Source organism: Chiloscyllium punctatum, chromosome 38 (assembly GCF_047496795.1).
Source record: "Chiloscyllium punctatum isolate Juve2018m chromosome 38, sChiPun1.3, whole genome shotgun sequence".
Taxonomy (NCBI): domain Eukaryota; kingdom Metazoa; phylum Chordata; class Chondrichthyes; order Orectolobiformes; family Hemiscylliidae; genus Chiloscyllium; species Chiloscyllium punctatum.
This window is the reverse complement of record NC_092776.1, coordinates 27,135,058-27,160,713: the sequence shown is the minus strand read 5'-3', so window position 1 is coordinate 27,160,713 and position 25,656 is coordinate 27,135,058. Positions and strand designations below refer to the sequence as shown.

The following is a 25,656-nucleotide window of genomic DNA, read 5'->3' as shown; positions in this document are numbered from 1 at the left end:
ATGATTCCACCTCATACACATACCAAATTTGTATTCCATAAACTTTGCTCAGTTGCAAAAGTGGAGAGAATGGGAGAAGGCGAATAGCAGAACATGATGATTTGTTTCCCCGAACTGTCTAAGACACAAAAATTGTAGTTAACAATAGAATATTGTGTGGGATTGTACAAGGTCCAACTGCTTTCCCCACACCACCACCTAAAAGGTTGGGGACAGGGAGGGGGTTGTGTTTGGTCCTTTGCCGCGATCACAATGGCTGCCCTGCACCAGTTTAATGCTGAGAGCGGAGTTAATGCAGTGGTGCTTGTCGAGGTTCGTTCCGAGCAGCGCCGTGACGCGGGACTCCGTGCTCTACGGCCTGTTCCCCGGGACTCACACCGAGACGAACATTAACTGCGCCTGGAGGATCATCAACTCGGTGAAGGACGCTCTCTGGGCGGTCCGAAACCTGTTGATCTTCCAGCTGAAGGAGTTGACCCCGACCGAGTGTTGCAGACTGGCACATTCCAAGGTCCAAGACTACGTGCTGAGGGATGCGCTGAAGCTTGGGGCAGCTGCTGCCAAGGCGCGGTGGGGAAAGACCACCGTGTAAAATCGGCCCGCCTAAAGAAGAACAGGGGGCCCATGCGGACGTTTTTTGGGCTCTGCTGATGCCTCAGCCAAATATATGTATATGTACAAGATTGAAAAATGCACAGGATTGTAAATGCGAATGACAAGGATAAAGTCGAATCTGTGTTTGTAAATATGGACATATGTAAGGCATGATCAAATGTACAGACCATAAAATCATTCTATGAATAAAGTATATTTTTGAAATAAAAAAAAAGTTAATTGTTTTAAGCAGGACTTCTGCCTCTATCCCAGCCTAGAGAGCTGTCAGCCAATCCGATGGCCTGCTGCTCTGTAGTGGCAGCAGTGCCACCTTGTATTTGTGGCTACTGCTGGTATTACAGGCACACCTACCATGACAAAGTGCCAAGGGAATGAGTCTGGGATCTTGCTGAAGGGACATGAACATGTTCAAAAGACTGAGGTAGAAGGTTAAAAGGTGGCATGACCTGAAGGACGGAGTCTTTTAGGAACATAGGGGAACTGTATAAGAATTTCTGTGCACTTTACCCAATACCAGGCAACTCAATCAAAACTACCAATCTTCCCACGTGGTGGGGTGGGATGACAGAGGCCGTTAATTGGGCCTGAAGGCTTCAGTAGGCCCCAGGGTAGCAGGCTGCCAATTCCTCTCCTGGCCCTCATGAAGTTTCAGATAGGCTAGAGGCAAATGGCTAGGTCACCTGTTGGATTTTACATGCCAACCCCCACCACACCAACAGTAGGTATAAAACCAGGTTCATTATTTCAATTTGCAAGCCAAACCTTAATACCTGAAAACTTCCATAATAAGGTAAATTCCCTGATCCTCTTTTATTTGAATGGAATATGAGTCGGTGAGTTTTCACGATCTTTGACCTTTGTCCTCCCTGAGTGGAAGGCCTGCAGCTATCAGTGGTGAATCGCCAGACCTGCCCGAATAATTTATTCAATGTTGCTGCTTATTTGACTTCCCCATTCTAACCTAATTATAATTTGGTGCTGGCTCATCCTCCAATCAAGCCTCACTTTCAGTAAAGAGGCTTGGGAACCAAAACACCAAGCAACATTGGCGGGCTGGGGGTGGGGGGGTGGTGGTGGTTGGTTAGAGGGGGAGAAGTTTAATTTCCAAAATTCCCCTCATACTCTCCACTGTCTGGGTCAGGCATTCTTCTATTACTTGAAACAAATTTTTCTTTCACCCATGACTGAGAGACTTTGATAAATTAACCATTCAGGACAGAACTGTAAACTTTAGAAGTATGAAAAATGGTGAAAATCACAGTCCATAACAGGCTGTACAGAACTTGATAAAGGAACCTAGGTCGATGTTTCAAATGGAGTCCTGTAACTGATGGAGGATCCCATTTGGAATAATTCCCTGCCCACCTTCTCTTTCCGTTTTTAGTAGAAAAGTTTGATTAAATAATTATACTTTGTAATGGTGTGTCATGAATGGATAGTGGTTATAATTTATAATATTTCATCTATAGTCTAATAGAACTCTATAATATCGTTACAGAGCTCTTAAACATTTGGTAAGGGATTTCTGGCTCAATGCCTGGTTAATAACACAATGCCTCTTTATATTGCACTTTTTCTCTCTTTGTTTGAATGTATTAGCACTGTCAGTTAGATGGTGCAAAGATTTATTCAGGCTATTTTCCTACAGAGGCATTCGTATTTTCCTTTTTCTCTAAATTGATCATTATGTCTGTATGCAAAACCAAAATAAAACTAATATTTGAAAACTGCGAAGAGGAATGAGCTAGGTCTCACAGTAATTCAAAATTAGGCAGAGCATTAGTGCTGCATCTCGAGGGGGAATAACAAGCTTGTGTTGATGTAATCCATTTTAACACATCAAGACATCCCAAAGCACCCTGCAGATAAGGAAGCACCTTTTAACTATAATACTGTCATAATGTCACAATCGTTCACTTTCTTCCGATTGGATAACCTGTTTTCATGGTGTTGGTTGATGGATAAAAATTTTGTCTGGGGAGCAGGGTAAAATTCCCTGCGCATTTTTGAAATGGTGTCCTGGAATCTAATTGCATCCAGCTGGCAGGCTGGACAGGGGATAGGTCAGCACCTCTCTTAGTACTGAAATCCTAATTCTAATATTTCTATATGCTATCTTAGCTTTAATGTGTAGATAGCCCCTGCAAACTACAGTAATATAAATCATATGAAATGGAGAATGAGAAACAAGTGTCCAACATACACCTTAGCAACCCCCACCCCCCCACCCCACCCCACCAGTAACCACACAAGACCAGGAAGCCTGGCTATCCAAAGTTGAAGGGCCACTTTCACACTCACTCTCAGGTGCTGCTGCTGCTCTGAAGGGAAACAGCCTCACTCACTGGCTCCCACATTGGGAATGGGAGTGGGATTGGGATTCCAGTTACCAGGGTCAGCAGTCAAATTGCCTTCATGGAAACGGATAGATCCTCAGGTTTGTGACATTCCAGAGAAACAGTCACCGGAGTATCCTGTAGCCTTGAAGAGATTCTATACTTTGCAATTCAATTGACATTATCCTTTTCAAATGGACTACATAATCCTTCAATTGGTGTCTTCACATTGAGTTTTTTGACCTGCTGAGGCCTCTCCATGAGAGGAGAGGTATGAAGATGTTTCTGGAATTGTTGGGTTCTTCACAAGGCATTAGAATGACCATGACAATCTTTATCTGTTGATGTTAGAGCAGAAAACTCCACAGGCATTCCAGCAAACTGATGAGGCTGCCCAACAATGTCAGATACATGCGACTCTCGGTGATGGCCCTTTTGTATATGAAGGACCCTGAGATCAAGATTAATACACTTTTGTAGCCAGTGCCTGACGGTCTTTAAGTCTCTTGTTTCCTGTTGTCCCAAATAACCCTGTGCACCTACTTCATGGCCACAATGACTCTTAGCAAGTTTTTTAGATGCATCATAGAAAGTATCCTACCTGGATGCATCACAGCTGGTATGACAACAGTTCTGCCCAAGACTGCAAGACGTTAGATTTGTGAACACAACCCAGTCCATCATGAAAACTAGCCTGCCTTCCATTAACTCAGTCTATACTTCCTGCTGCCTCAGGAAACAACCAAAATAATCAAAGACCCCTCCCAACCCTGTTATACTCTCTTCCACCCTTTTTCATTCAGCAGAAGATAGAAAAGTTTCAAAACATGTACCAACACGTTCAAGAATAGCTTCTTCCCTGCTGTAATGAAACTTATGAATAGACCTCTCATATTATAGTTGACCATTCTCTGCACCTCTCTGGAACTGTAACACTATACTCTGCATTCTGTTCCATTACCCTGATGTATTTATAAGATATGATTTGCCTGGATAAAACACAAAACAGTACTTTACACTGTATTTTGGTATATGTGACAATAATAATCTAAATTCAAATTTTAAAATATTTGCAGTGTTCATAATCCACTCCCTCTCCTTCCCACAGACTTAGTGACTATTTCTAAGTGAACCAGGTTCGGTGAATGATATTGTTGGTGGCAATGCTGTCTGAGAGGCAGGGAATTGAAATGTCTTCCATTTCCAGAATTGTAGACTCTGGAGGATAAAAGTCACTATTGCTAACTTCAGTCTGTGCGAGCAGCATGCTATTTTATTGAGACACTTTCGATCACTTAAAAGAGCCTGGCAGTTGATGAGTGCTTGAAGAGTACATGGAAACAGTAAAGAATAGATACATGTAATCACGAACTAACTGAAACATCTTGATGCCCACATCTCTATTCCCAACTGCCAGGCCAGAGTTTGTTTCAATGATTGACAGAGTATCCTCTTCATAATAAATTAATGTGCAGATCTCTGTGCTTTCTCCTGCAGTGACCTGCGGTTCCTTGCATTATATGCTATTCTCTTTTGCTGGAGGAATATGTTGTGCTAATTAGCTGTCACAATCTCCAGATCCTACAGCCAGAATCTTTTAGGATTTGTGAAATGGATGATGATAATAATAGACGAAAGGAAACACAAAACTTGGATGAGAGACTTCAAGGTGCTGGCATGCATTACAGGCTAAAAGTGAAGCCAGGCTTCAGTGATTGTGAGGCAAGAAACAAAGTGGATATGATACCCTGAAATCAATCCTTGAATATTACAGCTGGAAGTAACCAGCTGACTTTCTGTGTTTCAGTCAACTTTCCGATTATTCCGCTGACAACTGATTTATTTTTTTGCTAATCCTGTGATATTATTAGATTTCCTCTGACACTGTACTGGGATTCTTGAAATTATTGAGGTACATTCAGTCACAGATGTTTCTTTCTTCTTGATCCGTGTTGCTGCATTTGAAGTTTTATTATGGACTAGGTTGTATTCATAAATCTAACGTCTGGCCAGTTAGGGATTCAGGCAGAAAGCCACAATCTGTTTTATTCCCATTCATTTCAACAGTTGCAGTCACGTTTTTGATTTAGAGCAATATCGTTTCATCTGCTGTCTCACAGAATCCTTACAGAATAGAAGCAGGCCATTTGTCCGATCAAGTCACACTGACCCCTCCAAAGAACGTCCCATCCAGACCCACCCTATCCTTGTAACCTGCATTTCCCATGGCTAATCCATCTAGCTTGCACACTACTGGCAGCTTAGCCTGGCCACTTTACCTAGTCTGCATATCTTTGGACTGTGAGGGGAAAAGCTGAGCACCCGGATGAAACCCACACACATTCTCCGTAGGGAGAATGTGCAAACTCCATACAGACAGTTGCCTGAGGCTGGAATCGAACCTGGGTCCATGGCGCTGTGAGACATCAATGCTGGCCACTAAGCCATCATGCTGCTCAGAAAATCAAACATTCAACCATTTATCCTCTTCCAGCTATTTGCTTTAAATAGATGGTGTTCTATAAATGAGAAATTACAGGATTGGTCTGCCATATTTTAAATATTCCATTCCATCAGCAAGACTTGCACTTCTGTCCTAGCTAGGATTCTGTAGAGGATCCGGGAATTCCAATCTGATCAGTGTCTGTTCCATAAGATGACTACAATTCAGTACCATTTATTTTTGCTTAATATGATGTTAGCAGAAGTCACATGAATATGGGAAGCCACAGTGTATAAAAGTATAGTTATTCAAACATTCCTTCCCATAATGTGAAAAGGGTGTTGCATGCAGTATAATTTGCAAGTCACTCCACATCTAGAGTATATAAAGAAAATGATCAAGCATGAATAAAAGTCTGTTTGTGCTTTCAATTTCATGTGTCCCTGTACACATGACGCACACACAGTCTTTAAAGTGTCACATCGTTTTGTGGTACCCTCGTGGGTTATTATCTGTTTGCTTGGTTTAGGCTTGTTCCTGAGGTGATGTTGCAACCCTTGGGAAATTTACAGACAACATGGCTGTTGGCTGTGGGAAGGTATCAATGGTTCATTTGAATGGGCATGGAAATGGTAAATAGAATTCAATCTGAAGAAGTGAGTGGGTATGTATTTGAGGAGGGAAAGCCAATCAAAAAATGTAATAAATAGGAGGATATTGAGAGGGATAAAAGAAGTGATAGACCCTTGAATACATGCCTATGGGTGCCTGAAGGTGACAGAATAGATGGCAAAGGTTGAATAGAAGGCATATGAAATGCTTTCTTTCCATGATTGAGCTAGTGAATACAAGATGTAATGTGGGAACTATATTAGACACTAGATAGGCCGCAGCTGATTTTCTGTGTAGAGTTCAGGTCATTACATTACAGGAAGAACATATTTATTGTGTAGAGAGTAGAGGAGAGCATGTTGTCAGAGCTTGAAAATTGTAGCTATGGGGCAGGAATAAAGGAGGTTGAGGGGTAACCTTATCAAAGTACATGTAATAATGAGAGGCTTGGATAGAATGAACAGTACAGATATGTTTCCCTTGGTGGAGAGAGAGGTAAAATATCAGTGAGAACAAATTAAAGACCGAATGATTAGAGGGGACATGAGGAAAGTCTTTTTCACCTAGAGGATGGAGAATGTTTGAAATTCACTGGCCAGTTTGGGATTCAGGCAGAAAGCCACAATCTGTTTCAAAGGAACCTGGATCTGTGTCTGAACAGCTGTGAGCTGCAGGGTCGCAGACCAGCTGCTGAGAAATAGAATTAGAATATGGAGTATTTTATTTAGCTGGCACAAGCATGATAGGCTGAATGGCTGAACTTTTTTTAATGGTTCCAAAGTAATTCGAAGTTACTAAGTGGACTAAACTTTTTTTTAATCTTTAGCAATGTGTTTTTCATTTTAAGATTATAATATAGCTGAACTGATTTGCTCATGGTCCTTTTGGCAAATTTCAGCATTCCCTCAAACTTCCCATTTCGATGGGGGTAAAGTGGAGATGATGTGTAGTGATGAATTTTCCAATCGCTCAGGAAGTCTCTGAATTCTTCACTCATGTACTGATGGGTCATTGCCTTTGATCACATTGTCAGAAATACCATGACATCTGAATTGTGCTTTCAGCCTTTCTGTGATCTCAGGAGTAGTCATTGATGTCAGTTGGTCTAACTCACAGTGGTGTGACTGTCATGAGAGAATCAGTTCCAGTGAGAGAGGAGAGGTCTACTCTAAGCTCTATCCATGGTTTGTCTGGGATGCCATGAATGACAAGCTCAGAGAAATTTGCACAGCTTTGTGATGTTGTATTTGACTTATGAGGGAGTGCATCTTTTGTCATCACCTGTGGAGTCAAACAAAGATATGTGTTTCCACTTTATACCATTTTGTACTACACTTGACTCTTATGCTTAATGCTGAAACTTGTTCCCATGTTTCCCCACTCTCCTGCATCTTCAAACTGGGGAGACTCCAGGACTCAAAAAAGCTCAAACAGCATATGGGCTCAAGGGGGCCTGCAGTTCATTGCTATCTAGTGGAGAAAAAATCTCTCTATTTTCTTCCTTTTTTAGCAATGACCTTACCAGCGTTTACAATGTTATTGAGAAGGAACTGTATTTGCATGGGATTAGTAATGCATCGCCTATGGATGGTGACCTGCCCCATGCAACAATGAAAACGAGGGTGGCGACATTTTTGTCGGACCCAGCAACCCCATGTTTAGTGAATCTGATTTTGTGCCATTTTGTGCTGGATTCCTGGGAGACCAGCAGAAGCCCTGCCGATTGTGAAGACCTTTGTGAACTAAATGCAAGGCAATGGCAAAATATCAAAAAGCAATGTTTCTCTTGGCACATCCTTTCAAAATGTGTTGTCAATGGTATAAATAACAAAGAACAAACTATGAACATTATTTGTAACTGTTTTCATCAGTACAGCAGCACTGCAAGGAATTAATGACCCAATACATCTCCTCTCCATTATACAGCACTTGAATAGCCTTGTCAACCAGTTAGTTATTTAAGATCTTATGTATGTGAGAGGATTTCCAGATGCCTACACTAATATAGGATGTTTTACGTGCACTGCTATGTTTTATGATTTGCTGCATTATTTTCCAAAGCAGCACTGCTAGTTTACACATTTATACACAGCTTGACACATTAGAGAAAATCTACAATTTATGGTCACTTTTGCATTCTCTGCACATTGCTGAATGTAAATGGGGTTCTGCAATCAATAGTCAATGATCATATTAATTTGAGTGATCAATCTTGTCACAAGCTTATTGCATTCCTCTAAACAGCTTCCCACAATGTTTAGAGGCTGATTTAAAAGTCTATGATCTCCCATTAGTTTCAGTATTCTGGACCTAGATCTATTACTTGAATCTTCAACACTAAAAGGAAGATCAACAATAGCAGATACTGCCAACAGCACTGATTCAATTTATTCATCAGATTCAGAGTCACTGAGTTTAATTTTCCATCTCATGTGAATGGCTTTATTATTGTTTTACTGCTTCACATTTAGGTTTCTTTCGGGTATTACATTGAAATGTAGAAGAATTTAGAGCAAAGTAGGAAACTATACAGTCATTTGTGTCTTTGTTGATATTTCTAGCACTTTGACAGATTCAAGCAGTAATGCCATTGAATTAGTAATCAAGAGATCCATTTTGGTGATCTGACAACAAGGGTTCAAATCCCATGATGTGGAAATTGGTGGAATTTAAGTACAATTAATAAATTTTGAATTTGTATACCACACATTGTTTGGAAAAATCCATTTAGTTCACTGATATCCCTAAAGAAGGACATCAACTATACTTGCCCGGACTGGGCTACGTCATTGCAGACCCACAGCAATTTAGTTGACTCTTAAATAGCCTCTGAAATGGCTGAGTTATTCAATATTTCTGATTTAAATGGACACATTTGGAGAGTTTAGATTAGATTAGATTAGATGCCCTACAGTGTGAAAACAGGCCCTTCGGCCCAACAAGTTCAAGTTGTAGAGGAGTTACCCAGTGCAATCTTCCATTTCCAGGCAATTCCTTCAGAGTCTGTCATGATAGAAATCCACAAGATCCCCATGCTGGGTGAACAACGTTCTTACCAACAGAAAATCCAGGCCAATTTTCTTTTCGAAGAATGAACATCTGTGAAATCTGTCTCCTGGACCTGTTTATCACTCTAGTTTGTGAAAGCTGTATATATCAGTTTATGTGAAGCCACTACATGAATTAGTTCACAACCTTCTACCTTGTATAGAAAATAATGAGCACAGTGAAGGCTTTTCTTATTTGGTCGTCATCAAGAGATTGTGCAAAATATGAAAGAGAATAGGCAGCAAAGGAAGGCCTCAGTCACTCTGTAACCTCTGAAGTCAATGCTCTTAGTGAAAACAAGTAGAACTCTGTTTGAAAGTCTCACTTGAGTGAATGCACATTCCTTTTCATAGATCAATTGGAAAACATTCAACGCTTCTCAAAACATTATGCGATTTGACTTAATTTATTGTAGTCACATGTACCTACATATAGTAAAAGCTTTGTTTTGCAAGCAGTACAGGCAAACGAGGAGATATAGATCATCAGATGCTTAGACAGAGCAAGGCATTCAAGCTGCACAGGAGGTGCACAAAGCAAGATTAACATTAGCAAGATCAACATTATTTGATGTGGAGATGCCGGTATTGGACTGGGATGGACAAAGTTAAAAATCACACGACACCAGGTTATAGTCCAACAGGTTTATTTGGAAGTACAAGCTTTCGAAGCACTGCTCCTTCATCAGGTAGTTAATGGGGCAGGATCATAGGACACAGAATTTATATAGAAGATCAAAGTGTCATATAATTGATGCAATGTATTGAACAAGCTAGATTGCTGTTAAGTCTTTAATCACTTAGAATAAGAATGCAGGTTTCATGTTCTTCACAGCCTGCAGCACATTATCGATGAGGATGAGCACCTCGCCAAGAGCTTCCCTAGCCTCCACTTCTCACCTTTAAACAACCACCAAACCTTAAATAGACCATTGTGTGCAGCAAACTGCCCAGCCTTCAGGATTCACCAACCATACCTCCATGCAACCCTGTCATGGCAACCACTGCAAGACGTGTCAGAATGTTGATACTACCGTTACATGTTGGGACATCACTCACCATGTGTGTGGCTGGTACCCCATGTGACTCAGCCAATGTTATCTATCTCAAATGTTGCAGGCAAGGATGTCCCGAGGCACGGTACATTGATGAGACCAAGTGGACACTACAACAACAGATGAATGGATACAGTACAACAATCACCAGACAGGGATGTTCCCTCCCAGTCGGGGAACACTGCAGTGGTCTGAGACATTCGGCCTCAGACCTTCAGGTGACATCCTCCAAGGCTGACTTCGGGATACACAACGACGTAGAGTGGCTGAGCAGAGGCTGATAGCCAAGTTTGATACCCATGATGTTAGCCTCAACCGGGATCTTGGGTTCATGTCACAACACAGGTGACCCCACTACATTATACACTCTCTCTCTCTCTCTCACTCACACACACATGCTCTTATACACAATCACACACACACAACAGACATATACTTAGTCACACACACTCTCTTCTCTTTCTGTCTCCCTCACACATGCACACAGACATATAAGTCTATGGGGTGAATTTGCACTTGCAGATACATTCTATTTTGCTCAAAAAGCATACAATCTGTAGGCAGTCAGTCCAAGTGGCATTTTATGAATTTCTACTTTGGAAATAGAACCAGTTTGACTCAAGGTTAGGATACAGGCAGACTCTAACCTCACACCTTTAATACATTGTCTGAGCTGAGATGTCACTTTTTTAATAAAACCTTAAGTTATCTCAGGACAGTGACTTGAAAGAAGTTCTGGGACTTACATATTAATCACTTGAAACCTGCATCCCCATTCTTAGTGATAGACCTAATAGCATTCCAGGTTTGTTCAAGAATTTGCATTGGTTGTATGCAATTTGACCTTTTACTAAATTCTGTGTCCTATGATCTTGCTCCACTAGCTATCTGACGAAGGAGCAGTGCTCCAAAAGCTTGTACTTCCAAATCAACCTGTTTGACCTTTTATAACCTGTTGTTGCGTGATTTTAACATTATATGAAGTTAGAGGGGTCCATTCAGCAGTCTAATAACAGCAGGGAAGAAGCTGTTCTTCCATCTGTTGGTGCGTGTGTTCAAGCTTCTGTATGTTTTGGATGTAGGTTTGCTCGCTGAGCTGGAAGGTTCGCTTTCAAACATTTTGTCACCGTACTAGGTAACATCTTCAGTGAGCCTCCAGATTAAGCCCACTTTCTAATTATGTGTTTGGGTTTCCTTGGGTTGGTGATGTCATTTCCTGTGGTGATGTCATTTTCTGTTCATTTTTTCAGGGGGTGATAAATGGTCTGTATTTTCTGCCTGATGGAAGAGGTTGGAAGAGAGGGGTCTTTGATGGTGTTGGCAGCCTTTTCACGGCAATGGGAAGTGTAAATGATGCCTATGAATGGGAATTTGGCTTCCGTGATGGTCTGGGCTATGCACACAGCCTTGCAGCATTTCTTACGGTCCTGGGCAGTGTAGTTGCCATATCCGGCTGTTATGCACCAGACAGTATGCTTTCTATGGTGCATCTGTAAAAGTTGGTGAAGGTCCTTATGGATTTGCTGAATTTCTTAAGAACAAGTTTAGAGCAAATTATTAAGTAGTTTGGTCTGAGATAATTACTTAGCTATCAAAGTATTGCTTTCTCCATTACAAAAACACTAAGCTATTGCGCCTAAATCTTCATGATATATTTTCTTTCAGGCCACGTCCTGATTTCTTCAACCGCTGCTTTCCGGACGGTGTGATGAACCCTGAGATGCACTGCACAGGTGATCCGGATATCGTGTCAGAGGGTAGAAAGAGTTTTCCTAGCAGTCATTCCTCCTGTAAGTCTAAAATTACCTTCTCTGTGTCTTTGTTACCCTTGGGTTTCTGTTTGCATCTGCATGGATTATCGTGCTCTCAGTAAATTTGTTCACCTAGGTGACAGAAGGGAACTCCTCTATCTACATGTTGATATGACTTTGACAAAGCACTCACCTGTTCCCCTTGTTGTTTATCTTCATATGCAAAAGGATAACTTCACATTATGTTATTTGAAACTTCTTTTGAAACAAGCTTCCTCTCGAGATCACACACCAACAGGTTATTGTGTATCCTTCCCAAACATTATATTCAGTAAGTAAACTTCAACTGTGAATATCAAAGTTAGCACCAAGAAAAATCTAAATCAAATTGACATGATAAAATTTGCAGATGTTCTCTGATGAAGAGCTTATGCTCAAAACGTTGGGTCTCCTGCTCATCGGATGCTGCCTGACCGGCTGTGCTTTTCCAGCGCCACACCTTTTGACTTTGCAGATATTAGCACAAGTTAATATGATAAAGTTGGACTTCACCCGCTCTCCCATGATAACTTTGGTAAAAGGATGCTAAAAGTCCTGGAGAAATACAGTAGAAGACCATTTATGCCCTATCTTATGATTTACAATAATATTCTTTCTTGGAAAGAGATCAGAATACCCCACAAGAAATTCAAGATGTATGAGATCCCAGGTACAAGCATCTACTATTGACATTTTTTTTTGTTTGGAATATAAAACCTTGTGAAGCTAGCTTTATTTTTCATTAGTCTAGTGTTACTTTCCCTCGTCCAGCAGTATATACAGATTTTGAGCATTGAAGGAGACCATTCAGGCCAAAGCTTTGAGACTAGCTCTTCTCTACACCAAGTGTAAAACTAACCCCGCTGCAGTCTTCTCTCTACAGAGTTATGTATATTCCCCAGCTTTCAAACTTGAGGCACCTTTCCCCTCAAGCCTCGGTTGCCTCAGCAATTCCCTGTGGCAACAAATGCTCTATTCCAACAATATTATCAAGAAAACGTTTTTACAAACCTTTCTTTGTAGTCACTTAGTGGCGATTTTGCTATAGAATATGTGAAAGGACTTGAAGTGAATCTGTTGTTCTTTGATCACTGAGAACCAATCATCAATGAACAGTATTAACTTGACGAGCGACCTACAGCAGGAGATATGTCTGTGTCCCTGTGTTCATTCCAACTGAGATCTATTATTTAAGGTGGAGATATGGAGAAATTTCTTCTGAGAAGGTCATGAATGTTTGGAATTCTCTTCTCCAGTGGGGCTAGGTCATTGAATATATTCACGGCTGAGATAAACAGATTCTTGAAGTATAGCCGTGTTAATGGGAAACAATAGGAAAGTGGAATTGAAGCCAAGATCAGATAAGCCATGATTTTATTAAATGACAGAGCAGGTTTGAGGAGCAGTACTGCCCCAATTCTTTGTGTTCTTATTCATCTAACCTGAATATCCAATCTAACAGCTGTGTGTTGAAAAACATGAAGTGTATAATAATCTTTGTTCAACCAAACCACAATGCACAGAATTCCTATGGAATACAAAATTTTACTTTACCCATTATTTGATAATTCAAACTATTGCAACAGGTTGACATTGTTCATGCTAATGTTTTATTCTTTGGTGTGAGGCGGAGTGGAGTGATATTTGTGGATAAGGATTTCTTCTGAATTTGCTTATTTTGGTGAGTTATGTTCAGCTTCTAAAATTGTTCAATCTGAATATTCTGTGTGCTTAAAAAACCTTTATCGGAAACATGCAGAAGCCAGGAGAGTCACAACTGCTTTGTATTCTAATAGTTTACAGTCACAAATTTACACCTAACAAAATAGTGACTGTGAGGTCCTTTCAATGGTTACAAAATTTTACAATTTCTTGCTTGATGTGTTGTCAAAATGCTATGTTGCCACTCTAAAGGTTAAGGTTTCAGTTGAGGCTGCATTGAATTTGCAATCACTGATGGAAAGTGTTTGCATTATACGGGTTAATTTAAAAATTGATATCATGTAAATATAATGGTTTGGTGAAATTATATATAAAAGATGACAGTATTGTGAAATAGTTTATTTATGCCCTCTACTGACTCAATACAACATCAACATTTAATGGGATGTCATAATAAATTACACTGGAAACATATCTTTTAGCATGGCATTCAATCATTTCAGTGCAGCAGGCTGTGGCGAGGTTGATGGATGGGGCACTGTTGCTAAATTTAATTCTATCAAATTTAGGGAATCATTTTCAGCTTGATATTCACAGTGGTATGATTGTAGATTTGTATAACCAGCTAGTATTTCACATGAAATATCGAGTGTACACCTTCCTACATGTGCTGATTTTCTTCAGTCCTTGTCACTGCTCCAACATACAACAACAAAGTGTGCAGGGGGAACAGGTGAAGCAGAACCAAGGCCCCGAGTTATTGTGAAATGGTTAATTCTTTTCACATTGCTTATTATCTGTCATGTTTGTCTTATAATTTAAGAGGAGGAATGCTAATATTGCCACATTCTCACGTTCCTGTTGTTGTTAGCCGTGTATACATCTCCAGATTCACATTTAATTGCACGATGATTATTGAATAACGGCAACATTCTGACACAATTTAAAGTTTGCTTCCCAAATTGTTCTGGATGGTGCAATGGTGTTTGATGGGGTTGGTAATTATGCTTGAATGTAAGTATTGGATGCAGAAAGGGAACATTGAAGCAGTAGTCAAGTTCAGATCCAATATGTTAACCATGTCAAATCAGAATCCAGCGGGACATATGATCCATTTCATCGAATCCCTACAGTGTGGAAGCAGGCCATTCCACCTGTCGGGTTTATACTGGCCCTCCAAAGAGCATTCCACCCAAACCCAGCCCCAGCACACAACCCCCACCACCCACCCTCCCACCCCAACCCTATCCCTGTAACCCTGCATTTCCCATGGCTAATCCACCTAGCGTGCACATCCCTGGACACTATGAGCAAGTTAGCATGGTCAATCCACCTGTATTGCACAACCTTGGATTGTGGGAGGAAACCGGAGCATCTGAAGGAACCACACACAGACACCGGGAGAATGGGCAGCCTCCACACAGGCAAATGCCCAAGGTTGGAATTGAAGCCAGGTTCCTGGTGTCTATGCTTCCCAATTTCAATCTGCATATGCTACTGCAACTGTTGCTAACACTTCAGAACACCTTCTGGCCCAAATAAGTATGTGTAAAATAAATAAATACGTAGATGTCACCCTTTGAATGTTACCATAATAGAAAATGGACCAGGATTAATGTGAGTGACATCCTGAAGACAAATAACATTGATCCTTTTCCTGTCTGCATGTAAAACATAACAATGAGATGCCTGCTGAATTTCTTGTATAATATAGTGCAAATGAAGTAAAAACATTGCAGACCTCTCAAAGATAGAAGTTTTATCTACTCTGGTTTTGTACCATGGGCAAAAGACTTTATTGATGTGGGCATTCCGAAAATACTTTGTGTACATTCTATGTATAAATCTATTGCTAAGAATAGACATAGCTGCAAGCATTTCTTTAAGAACTAAATGACAAATTGCTGGAGAAACTCAGCAGATCTGGTAGCATCTGTGGAAAGAGGGACAGAGTTAATGTTTTGAGTCTGGTATGATTCCTCTTCGTTAACTCTGTTTCTTTCTCCACAGTTGCTGCCAGACCTGCTGAATTTCTCTCGCAATTTCTGTTCTTGTTTCAGACCTCCAGCATCCACAGTATTTTGCTTCTAATTCCTTTGGAGATGTTACTTGTGCTATTAATTTAATAGTTCTATTGTCTGTCTATCTCAATGGGGAGGATGTGTTTTAATGAACACACTGTGAGCAATAGACTTCAAAATCATCAAAGTCGACATGTTTTCTGCAATATTTTACTGTCACACTTGGTATCATCCTCACAATCTTGAGTGATTAAGTCGGTTTTCACAGCTTCTTGCTCTTTAAATGCCCTCGGGTAAATTGTACTGCAGTTTGCTGTTCATTTGCAGTGAATTGTTTTTCTCTGGCATCCATTACTAACGGCATTTCATTGCTATCCTTTTGGTATCCATCTTTCCCTTGAATTGTCAAGAGACATCACTATGTCATCCACACCCCTTACTCTCTTCACCTGGAACATTGTATTCAATTCCATTTATTTTCAAATATTCTGCTGCAGGTCTTTTTTTTTCTCTTTTTGTATATGGGACCCTCTCTCAAGCTTTTTATAGTGCCTTTTCAACAAAGGTACTGATTTTTGCAAATCGGGGAAGAAATTGCTTCTGCTTAGCAGTTGCTAAATCTGTTACTTTCCAGTACATTCAAATACACTCCACACTAAAATAAATATATGCAATTATAAAGTATTTACCTAAATGTCTCTTCCTTCAGATCAAACAATGATACTCCGGAGGTGATCATTTTACTGCATTGTCAATGCTCTGGCTTCATAACACAAGATGGGTGTATGACCATTAGATCTTCAAAAAAGGGTTGCAATTCTATAAATCAGTTACAAAGTTAAATTATTCCTAGATATGGAATTGGAACTGGATTAGGCCATTCAGAAACAGAAACCAGTCCACCTTCCAATTAAATTAAAACAAAAACCAAGAACTGTAGATGCTGGAAATCTGAAACTAAAACAAAGTACTGGAGGAACTCGGGAGCTCTGGCAGCATATGTGGAGAGTGAACAACATTAACTTCATTTCTCTGTCTGCAGGTTTTGCCAAATCTGCTGAGATTCTCCAGCACATCTTACCATTCAATTAGATTGCGGTGAATCTGCATTTCAGTTGCAGTTTGCTGGAAGATTGGATTCTTGGTGTAAACTAGATTACCGTACTTTCACAGCTGGAATTGTGGGCAAAATCTTGAAATAGTGATTTGAGGGTTGGCAAGGGGACATTGATAGTTTGTGGGAGAATGTATCACTGTTGATTTACTTGATCTGTTTACAGTGTGAGACTCTCTTCCTTCTTCTATTACAGGCAAAGGACAGCAATACACTGAAACCACTAATTTACCTGCTGTCTGCAGTGAAAGCGATAGGATGTAATGCATGCAGATCAGCCTCTAAGTATACCGTGATCTGCAAGTCTGGCCTAAGCTTGTATGAAGAACAGAAGAGCCCATACTAAAACAGTAATTAGACAATAGACAATAGGTGCAGGAGTAGGCCATTCGGCCCTCTGAGCCAGAACCATCATTCATTATGATCATGGCTGATCATCCACAATCAGTATCCTGTTCCTGCCTTATCCCCATAACCCTTGATTTCACTATCTTTAAAAACTCTATCCATCTCTTTCTTGAAAGTGTCCAGAGACTTGGCCTCCACTGCCTTCTGGGGCAGAGCATTCCTTATATCCACCACTCTCTGAGTGAAGAAGTTTCTCCTCAACTCTGTTCTAAATGGCCTACCCCTTATCTTTAAACTGTGTTTAAAATGTATTTTAGTGTTTGAAGAGGCTAATATTGGTGTTCCCAAACCTCCCATCAGTGTGTGGTCAATTTAAAACCAACAGCCAACTTTCATGGATTTAAATAGGCAAGGTTGTTGATTCATGCACACAGCTTGAAATGACTACCAATTCTCAATCACACATCACACAACCAAGAGAGATAGAAAGTACTCATCACTACCCATTAAAACCCCACAAGATAGTTAGCAGTTCACATGTCTTTAAGAACAAATGGAAAATACTGGGGTTACCTGTAACAAACCCAGACAATGCTGGAGAAACTCAGCAGGTCTGGCATCACCTATGCAGAGAGAAACAGGATTAACATTTAGAGACTGTTCAGAGACATGCCATACAACTCTCAAAATTTTAACTCTCTTTCTCTCTCTGTGAATGCTGCCAGACCTGTTGAGCTTTTCCATCATTTTCTAAGTTTGTTTCATGTATTTTTAAGAATCCAGTGAAGGAGAGGGCTTTCATTGCTCTGGAACTATGGTTCGGGTAACTTCAGATACTGAGCTCAGATTAAAATTAACTGCAGGGTTGCACTGAAATGAAGATTGTTTAATAGGTCATGCAAACAGGCACTGGTGACTACTGTAACCAGAAGACTAATTTCTTTACCTGTGAAGTTGGAGCTTGTCAAAAGCCTTTAGAAGGCTTCTTAAACCTCGCAATTATTGAAAGGCAAGATTGCACAATATTTCTCTGCACCTGTTGTATTCTTGATGCTGAGTTGCAGACATCCCAAGTCTTTCCTTGGTGTTTAAAAAGTAAGTCAGTATTTGAAAATAGGTTCAATCACATGATTACTGGTTATTGATAAGACCTAAGACCATAAGACATAGGAGCGGAAGTAAGACCATTCGGCCCATCAAGTCCACTCCGCCATTCAATCATGGCTGATGGGCATTTCAACTCCACTTACTCGCATTCTCCCCGTAGCCCTTAATTCCTTGTGACATCAAGAATTTATCAATTTCTGCCTTGAAGACATTTAGCATCCCAGCCTCCACTGTACTCTGTGGCAATGAATTCCACAGGCCCACTAACTGCTCCAGTGCCAGTATGTCCTTCCTGAGGTGTGGGGACCAAAACTGGACACAGTACTCCAAATGGGGCCTAACCAGAGCTTTATAAAGTCTCAGTAGCACAACAGTGCTTTTATATTCCAACCCTCTTGAGATAATTGACAACATTGCATTCGCTTTCTTAATCACGGACTCAACCCGCATGTTTACCTTTAGAGAATCCTCAACTAGCACTCCCAGATACACAATAGAAAGCAAAGAGGAAGAATTGGTTTCTGTTACATGCCCAAAGGCCAACAATATTCATTAGAGGGTAAATGATGGTCTTTCACATTTCACTTGTGGATATCTAGTCTGGATCACTGTCCCCTGTTACGCTGCAGCCCTCTAGTTACAGTGTCCAGGAATCTGCTGTCACTGTGTTTTGGAGTATGCTTTGACAATAACAGTGAGAACTTCCACAGAGGAGTGTTGTTTAGACATGTTCATTCAGGGGAAGCGATCAACACATATTAAGACTGAATTCAGAACTTTCCAGAAGCTTGATGGTCTATTTTGAAGTTTAAAAAAAGCCACATCATTCCTTGGTTTCTTAATGAATACAACGTTAAAAAATGTTGTAACATTTTCCTGCCTGTACTAGCATGAAACTGCATAAAGCAAACATGAAGATATTACCATTTCTTTTAAAAAGCATATTTCTTCAGAAGTCAAGGAATCAAGCAGGCACTTATGGTAGTTACTGGCACATTACACTGTTAAAAGTGACTTATATTATCATATGATTGAATAATGGTTTCTCCACAGCAGATACTTGAGATGTTTTCAGAGCTTTAATGCAATTGCTCCATAGAGAGAATAATAATGTTACAGAAACATGGAGTAAACTTTTTAACCAATGGTTAATTGCAGGAATTATTGCAGTTTGGGAACCCATTGACAGCTTCAATAGCCTTAACCAAGGCTCTTAAATTGAACCACAGCATTAGTTTCCAAGTAGACATGGATGAAAATGAATAGGTTAGTGTGTAGCAGCGTGCAAATCCTCCAAATCGGACCAACAGAATCCAAGACCGTAGGAAGGTGATGAAGTTACATTGCATAGCACATTGAGGTGCCAAACCCAACACTAGCTGAGGAATAGACAGCAAACGCTGGTGCTCTGTTGAGGTTCTTCCTGATACTTCTGTTCCTTTCAGTGTTGGGTGCTTCTTGAAGAACGAATCTTCCAGAGTCTTCAGACTGCCACGCATGCATCCCTTTGACCAGAGAATATCTCTTTCCTGCATTCTGCCATGTAGCTCACAGAAGACGTGCAGCCTTTTCCATTCTGCTGAGCAGACCGGTTGCAGCGTTTTCTCTCTCATTCTCCATTCAAAAACTCAGAATCAGAAGTCGCAGGACACTAGATTATAGTGCAACATGTTTATTTGGAATCACAAGCTTTCGGAGCAGTGTTCCTTCTTCAGGTAGCTTCACTTGGTGTCATGTAACTTCTGACCTTGTGCACCCCAGTCCAACACTGGCATCTCCACCTCAAAATCTCAGACTGAAAACCCATCTATAGTTTATCCAGCTATTCTTGCCTTTGGTTTCAGGCGTAAACATCTTGCATCCTTCAGCAGTAAATCTCAACCCAGACACTTCCCCCCACCACCTATTTCCATAGTAACTAAGCCACTGAAGCTTGTTGCCAGGCAGAATTTGAAGCCCTCTTCATTCCGCTATTCTTTCTTGAAATAACAACATCCCAAAGCATAATTATCATATAAGACCTCACTTTCATTATACTGTCCTCCAAAAACATGAAAGTTATTACTATGGTAACGCACTACCAACATATACCATTATAAATCCTAATGAAGTCACTTCCTTCATACAGTCCAAGTAATATCGTCTACCTCTTTTCTTACCTGTAGAATTCACTACTCGAGAATTTGGTGGATGCTGGGACATTGATTAAATTTTTAAATAGCAATGGGTTGAAGTGTAATGGATAGCAGGAAGGACCATAGAGTTGAGGCCAAGATGAGATCAGTCATGATTGTATCAAATGGTGGAGCAAGCTAAGGGGCTGAATTGCCTATTCCTGCTCCTACTTTTTACATTCTTATGTGATATTCTCCTGGAGATCACATTTCCTCATTAAGAGTCTGTCTTGGGACTACTAAGGCTTAACCCATCACAGCCAGTCTTGTATGTCAATTAAGATTTAAAGTTCAGTTTGTAGCAATATTTGGAATTCCAATTTTACACCGTAAGAAAGTTCATCTTATTACTGGTTGCTTCAAATGACAGTTTTTGTCATTTGTTTTAACAAATTTTCCTGAAGTCTGCTTTCAGGACCCTGTCAAAGGTACCATTTGATCGATCGAGTTAGCTCCACCATTCAATGAGATCATGGCTGACTTGATAATCCTCAACTCAACTTTCCTGCCTTTTTCCCATTATCCTTGATTCCCTCGCTGATTAAACATCTGTCTATCTCAGCTTTGGATATACTTTTAACAACTCGACGGTCCTCTGCAGTAAAAAACTTCCACAGACTGACCACGGTCAGAGAGAAAAAAATTCCTCAGCTAACCCCATTACAGAGTGCACCACCTCATCCTGGTATGCTGTGCTGTCCGCCTTTGGAGAAAGCAAAGTTGTGATGTGCTGGATGCTAAGGGATTGGGGGAATGGGAATATGTTTTCCAATGATAAGGATGAGGACATTGGGAAGGAATTGGGAAGAATTTATCTATGACAGAACTCAGCTACATTGGGTGCTACAAGACAGACAGGACGTGGTTAATGCCTGGTTCTAGTTGATCAGAGCCGGATGCAGCAGACAGTTATGAAATGTAATATAGCTTTTGGTCATCATACCAGATGTCGGGGTGAAATGTAGCCTTGATTAGTTTTGTTTGTGTTCACTTTTGATGACTGCAAATAAAATGTTCCTTTTAATGATTCTGAGCAGTATCTGTGTTTTCATTTCTACTATCTTTGTCACTTTAAACAGATTCCGTTCATTATCAGATCTTTCACCTCAGCAGTTTTGCCAACAGTAATCTGCTGCTGCTCACACATTTATGAGACAATTTGTAACCATCAACCATAATAGCAATTGTCCTTATCTAAGAAGCTTTATGGTGTTCTCGTTAGGACCTTTTTCCTAAAGGGACACCTTTTAGAATTATTCCATTAGCATTACTTCCCTGAGGCATTCAAAATCTGGTTCAATCTTGATCCCTTTATGACTTGTCAAGTATCATTTCCTTTTCTGTAGTAAATTCTTCAAAAATCTGGTCATGTTTCTTCCTCAGATTTCTAGACTTCTGTCTGCAAACTTCTAGCATAAACCTATAGGCATTGTGAATAGCATTCTCCAATGTGCCATAATCACTAGACTGTACAACTGAAGACACTGAAAATACTTCTAATGCTTTCTCCACAAATTGCTGCGCAATAAGACTGTCCAATGTTTCCTCAGCCATTGTAACTTCATAGCAATTCTCACAAATTGAGATAAAATGATATCTTTCTCTTTTCTTTAATTCCTTTTTCACTGAATTTAGATGAATCTTCATTGCCAAATCAGAACCTAGAGTTAAATCTGAAACATTGTACAGTTTCCTTGCATCTCCCATGGTGGCATTGCTGCCTCACAGCGCCAGATACCCACGTTCAATTCCTGCCTCAGGCGACTGACTGTGTGGAGTTTGTACACTCTCCCCGTGTCTGCATGGGTTTCCTCCGGGTGCTCTGGTTTCCTCCCATAGTCCGAAAATGTGCAGGTTAGGTGAATTTGCAATGCTAAATTGCCTGTAGTGTTAGGTGTAGGGGAATGGGTCTGGGTGGGTTGCGGGTCGGTGTGGACTTGTTGGGCCAAAGGGTCTGTTTCCACACTGTAAGTAATCTAATCTAGAAAAAATTGTCTCTGTTGATTAAAGTTTCCTTTCTAATTTGTCTTGTCTCTGTTTCTCTTTTTTTATGTCTCTGTCTCTCTTTGAAATGCAAGTATTTCCTATTCTTTTGCTACTTGGAATTCAGGTTTTAGCAACTTTCTTCTCTTTTGAATTTAAATTCTTAAACTCTTTTGTTCTCAAAATCAGCTTTCCTCTTTCCTCTTTCCTCTTCAGAATTCAGCCTATCTGATTGAAATTCTAGTTGTTTCATTTGTAATTGAATTCCAGCTACCTTGGGCTGTTTTGAATCGATTTTCAACTTCTCTGCTACCGCCTTCAAATTTGTTGACTATCAGAAAACAATCACAGACAGATTTATATTAGATTAGACTAGATTCCCTACAGTATGGAAACAGGTCCTTCAGCCCAACAAGTTCACAGCAACCCTCCGAAGAGTAACCCACCCAGATCCACTTCTCTACTCTATATTTACCCTGACTAATGCACTTAACACTATGAGCAATTCACCTGACCTGCACATTTTTTGGATTGTGGGATGAAACTGGAGCACCCTGAGGAAACCATGCAGACTCAGGGAAAATGTGCACACTCCACGCAGACAGTCGCCCTAGACAGGGATTGAACCCAGGTCCCTGGTGCAGTGAGCCAGCAGTGCCAACCACTGAGCCACCATGCCACCCATGTTTTCTTCAAAGAGACACATCAGTAATATACATAGCCACGCTAACCATTCAATAAGTAGAACAATAGCAACTGTGAAATCTTGAATTTTTAAACACTGGAAAATTCCAATGCACTCTCAATCTCAAGATTCATTTACTGACTTTTAAAAAAATGATCTCCATACAGATAGACAATTTTTAAAATAATATGTGAATTCCCATTGACCAGGGGTAAGATGACAAGATTTCAAACTTTAAGATTTTTACTGTAACTAGCAAACTAAAATCAACATCGACTAAACTTTACCGCATCAGCAATTAATACACTAAATAACAGAAAAGATGACCATTATGAATGTTTTAATGTGATTGATAGCCCTACACTATATACATATGTATTACAACAGCACTCCACAGGATTACAGTCTTTACAGGAAATACAGTCCATTGTCACTCAACTTCCAATGTTTTCAGGTCTTCCCTTTTCACTGAGCAGCAATGTCAAGAGACATTCAAAAGGCTCATCCCTGAGTTTTCAGAGAATTCCAACCACCAGCAGCAAGACCCACTGGGATAATTTCTCTTCCCTATTTTGCAGGGTGAATCTCCAGAGTCTTTCAATACATCTCTTTGCCCAGAGACTGTCCTCCAGCTTGTATTCTGCCTAGTGACTTACCAAGGACTCTCAGCCATCTCCACTCTGTTGATCACATCAGCTGAAGTCTTTTGTTGTCTCTCTCTGTCATGTCATCAGGCTGAATTCAAAGCGAACTGCATTAGCTGCATCCCTGCATTTGTCTTCAATTAAACAGACATTCCGAAACACAATCATCTTAAACAACTTTGCATTCATAACACAAATAAAGTGACTCAGATGATGAACTACATTTTCTACTTTGGGTAGTTAATAGTGGCACTCCTGAGGAGGGATCAGAAACAGCCCAAGACATACTTCTACTCAATCACAAGAATATGCATTTGTCCAAATCTCTGCACATATCCTATAGCTGTGCCCTCCCAAAATGGAGCTGTTATAACATAATGAACTAAAGTGCTGGACGTCGACAGCTAACCCATTAATATCTGACAGCAGAAAAGATAGACTCATTTTTCAAAAGTCAAATCTTGTTCAGACCTGGAAACTGGTAGGTGAGAAAGCCCCTTGGAAACTATTGAAGAATCAGGTGTGATGAGGGAGGCAGCTTGTTAATGAGCCAACTATCCAACAACACAGCTCTTGAGAAACCAACGAGACTAGATCATAGTCAGGAGTGTAGTGCTGGAAAAGCACAGCAGGTCAGGCAGCATTCTAGATCGTGCACAAAGAAAAGGTGTATGAAAAGACACAAAAAGCTGCCCAAAATATAGCCAAATGAGAGATACAAATAAGGAAGTTAAATTATAAAAGTACAAATATTGTAGCTGATGTGAAATAAGAAAAGTAGAGTCTTCTGGAAGCACACAGCAGATCCACCAAAATCAAAACAAGGATAAGCTCAGGCCCCTCATGGACTTTCCTTTCACCTCCATTTTCCTAAACAACCATTCTCCCAAAAGGCTGACTTCATCTTGTTCTTCACACAGCACAAGCGCCTATAATTGTAGTAGTCCACACATCATTCTCGTCTTTCAATAAACAGTAGCAATTTGCATCATCCCTTCAATCTAATATACTACCATGTCTGATCTTAGTACAGCCTCCTCAACATGACCCATGCCCAATCCCTCAACCCTTTCTGATTTTATGTCATCCTATACAGCAGCTGTCTTATCTACCAGTTCTGAGAAAGTGTTGATAATTAAAACTTGTAATGGGTCTTTTCAGGTGCTTTGAGTCCTCTATTTCAGACTTGAGGCATTTACAGTCCTGCTTTCTTGAACCCAAATTCACAGCTTGAACCTCTTCTTTCTCAGGAAGGCATCGAACTGAGAGGCCTCATAAGAAAACAACAGGAGAACTGGGAAATTAAGGATGGGAATTCTTTTTCTTATAGTTCATAAATCATCTTGAACCCTAGACACAAACAGCATTTAATCTGAAATTCGTTTGCCACACTTAATAGTTCCAGTCCCAGGCGACTTGCTCGCACACTTGTTAATGGAAGAGTAGGCACCTCAAGGGAAGAATTAAAACTGGATCAAAATGCATCAATCTGTACACTTTTTTTATTTCAATGGCTAGAAGTTGAAATAAAAAAATTCAAATTCAAAGTAGTCGTATAGTGAAGTGCTGCCTTGGGGCCTTTCCTGAAAGTTCGAAGCCTTGGTATAATAAAAAAAACTGTCAGTGCCTCAGTGTGGTTCACAGATGCTTTTTTTCAATATAGTGAATGGATGGTTGTTGATAACATTAGACAATGAATTAAACCATCATACCTTGTGTTTATAACCTTAGTAAACATGGAAGTCAGTATATAACACAGCAAACGAGGCTTTTCTGGCACAGTGGTAATATCCCTAGTTCATGTGTCATATCACGTCCAAATAGATTGATTAAAAATCATTTTTACAACTCATAGCATCAAATCAATAGGATTTTTAAATGTTAACTTTGAAATAATACAGAAAATGATGGTAACACTCATCAGAGTAGATGATATCGATGCAAGCTAAAGTAAATTGGATATAAAATGTAAGTAAATTGTTGGTAGGGAAATGGTTTTATGTTTTTTAGTGAATATGCT

General features: G+C 40.2%; 1 protein-coding gene across 2 annotated transcripts in view; it reads left to right on the top strand.

Annotated features, from left to right (window-relative positions):
* plpp4 (phospholipid phosphatase 4) overlaps window positions 1-25,656 on the top strand; it is a 256,401-nt gene that overhangs the window by 133,979 nt on the left and 96,766 nt on the right. For both annotated transcript variants that reach the window (XM_072557459.1, XM_072557460.1), the window contains exon 5: window positions 11,774-11,898. In XM_072557459.1, coding sequence (XP_072413560.1) covers window positions 11,774-11,898 — 125 coding nt within the window. The remainder of the gene's footprint in view (window positions 1-11,773; window positions 11,899-25,656) is intronic.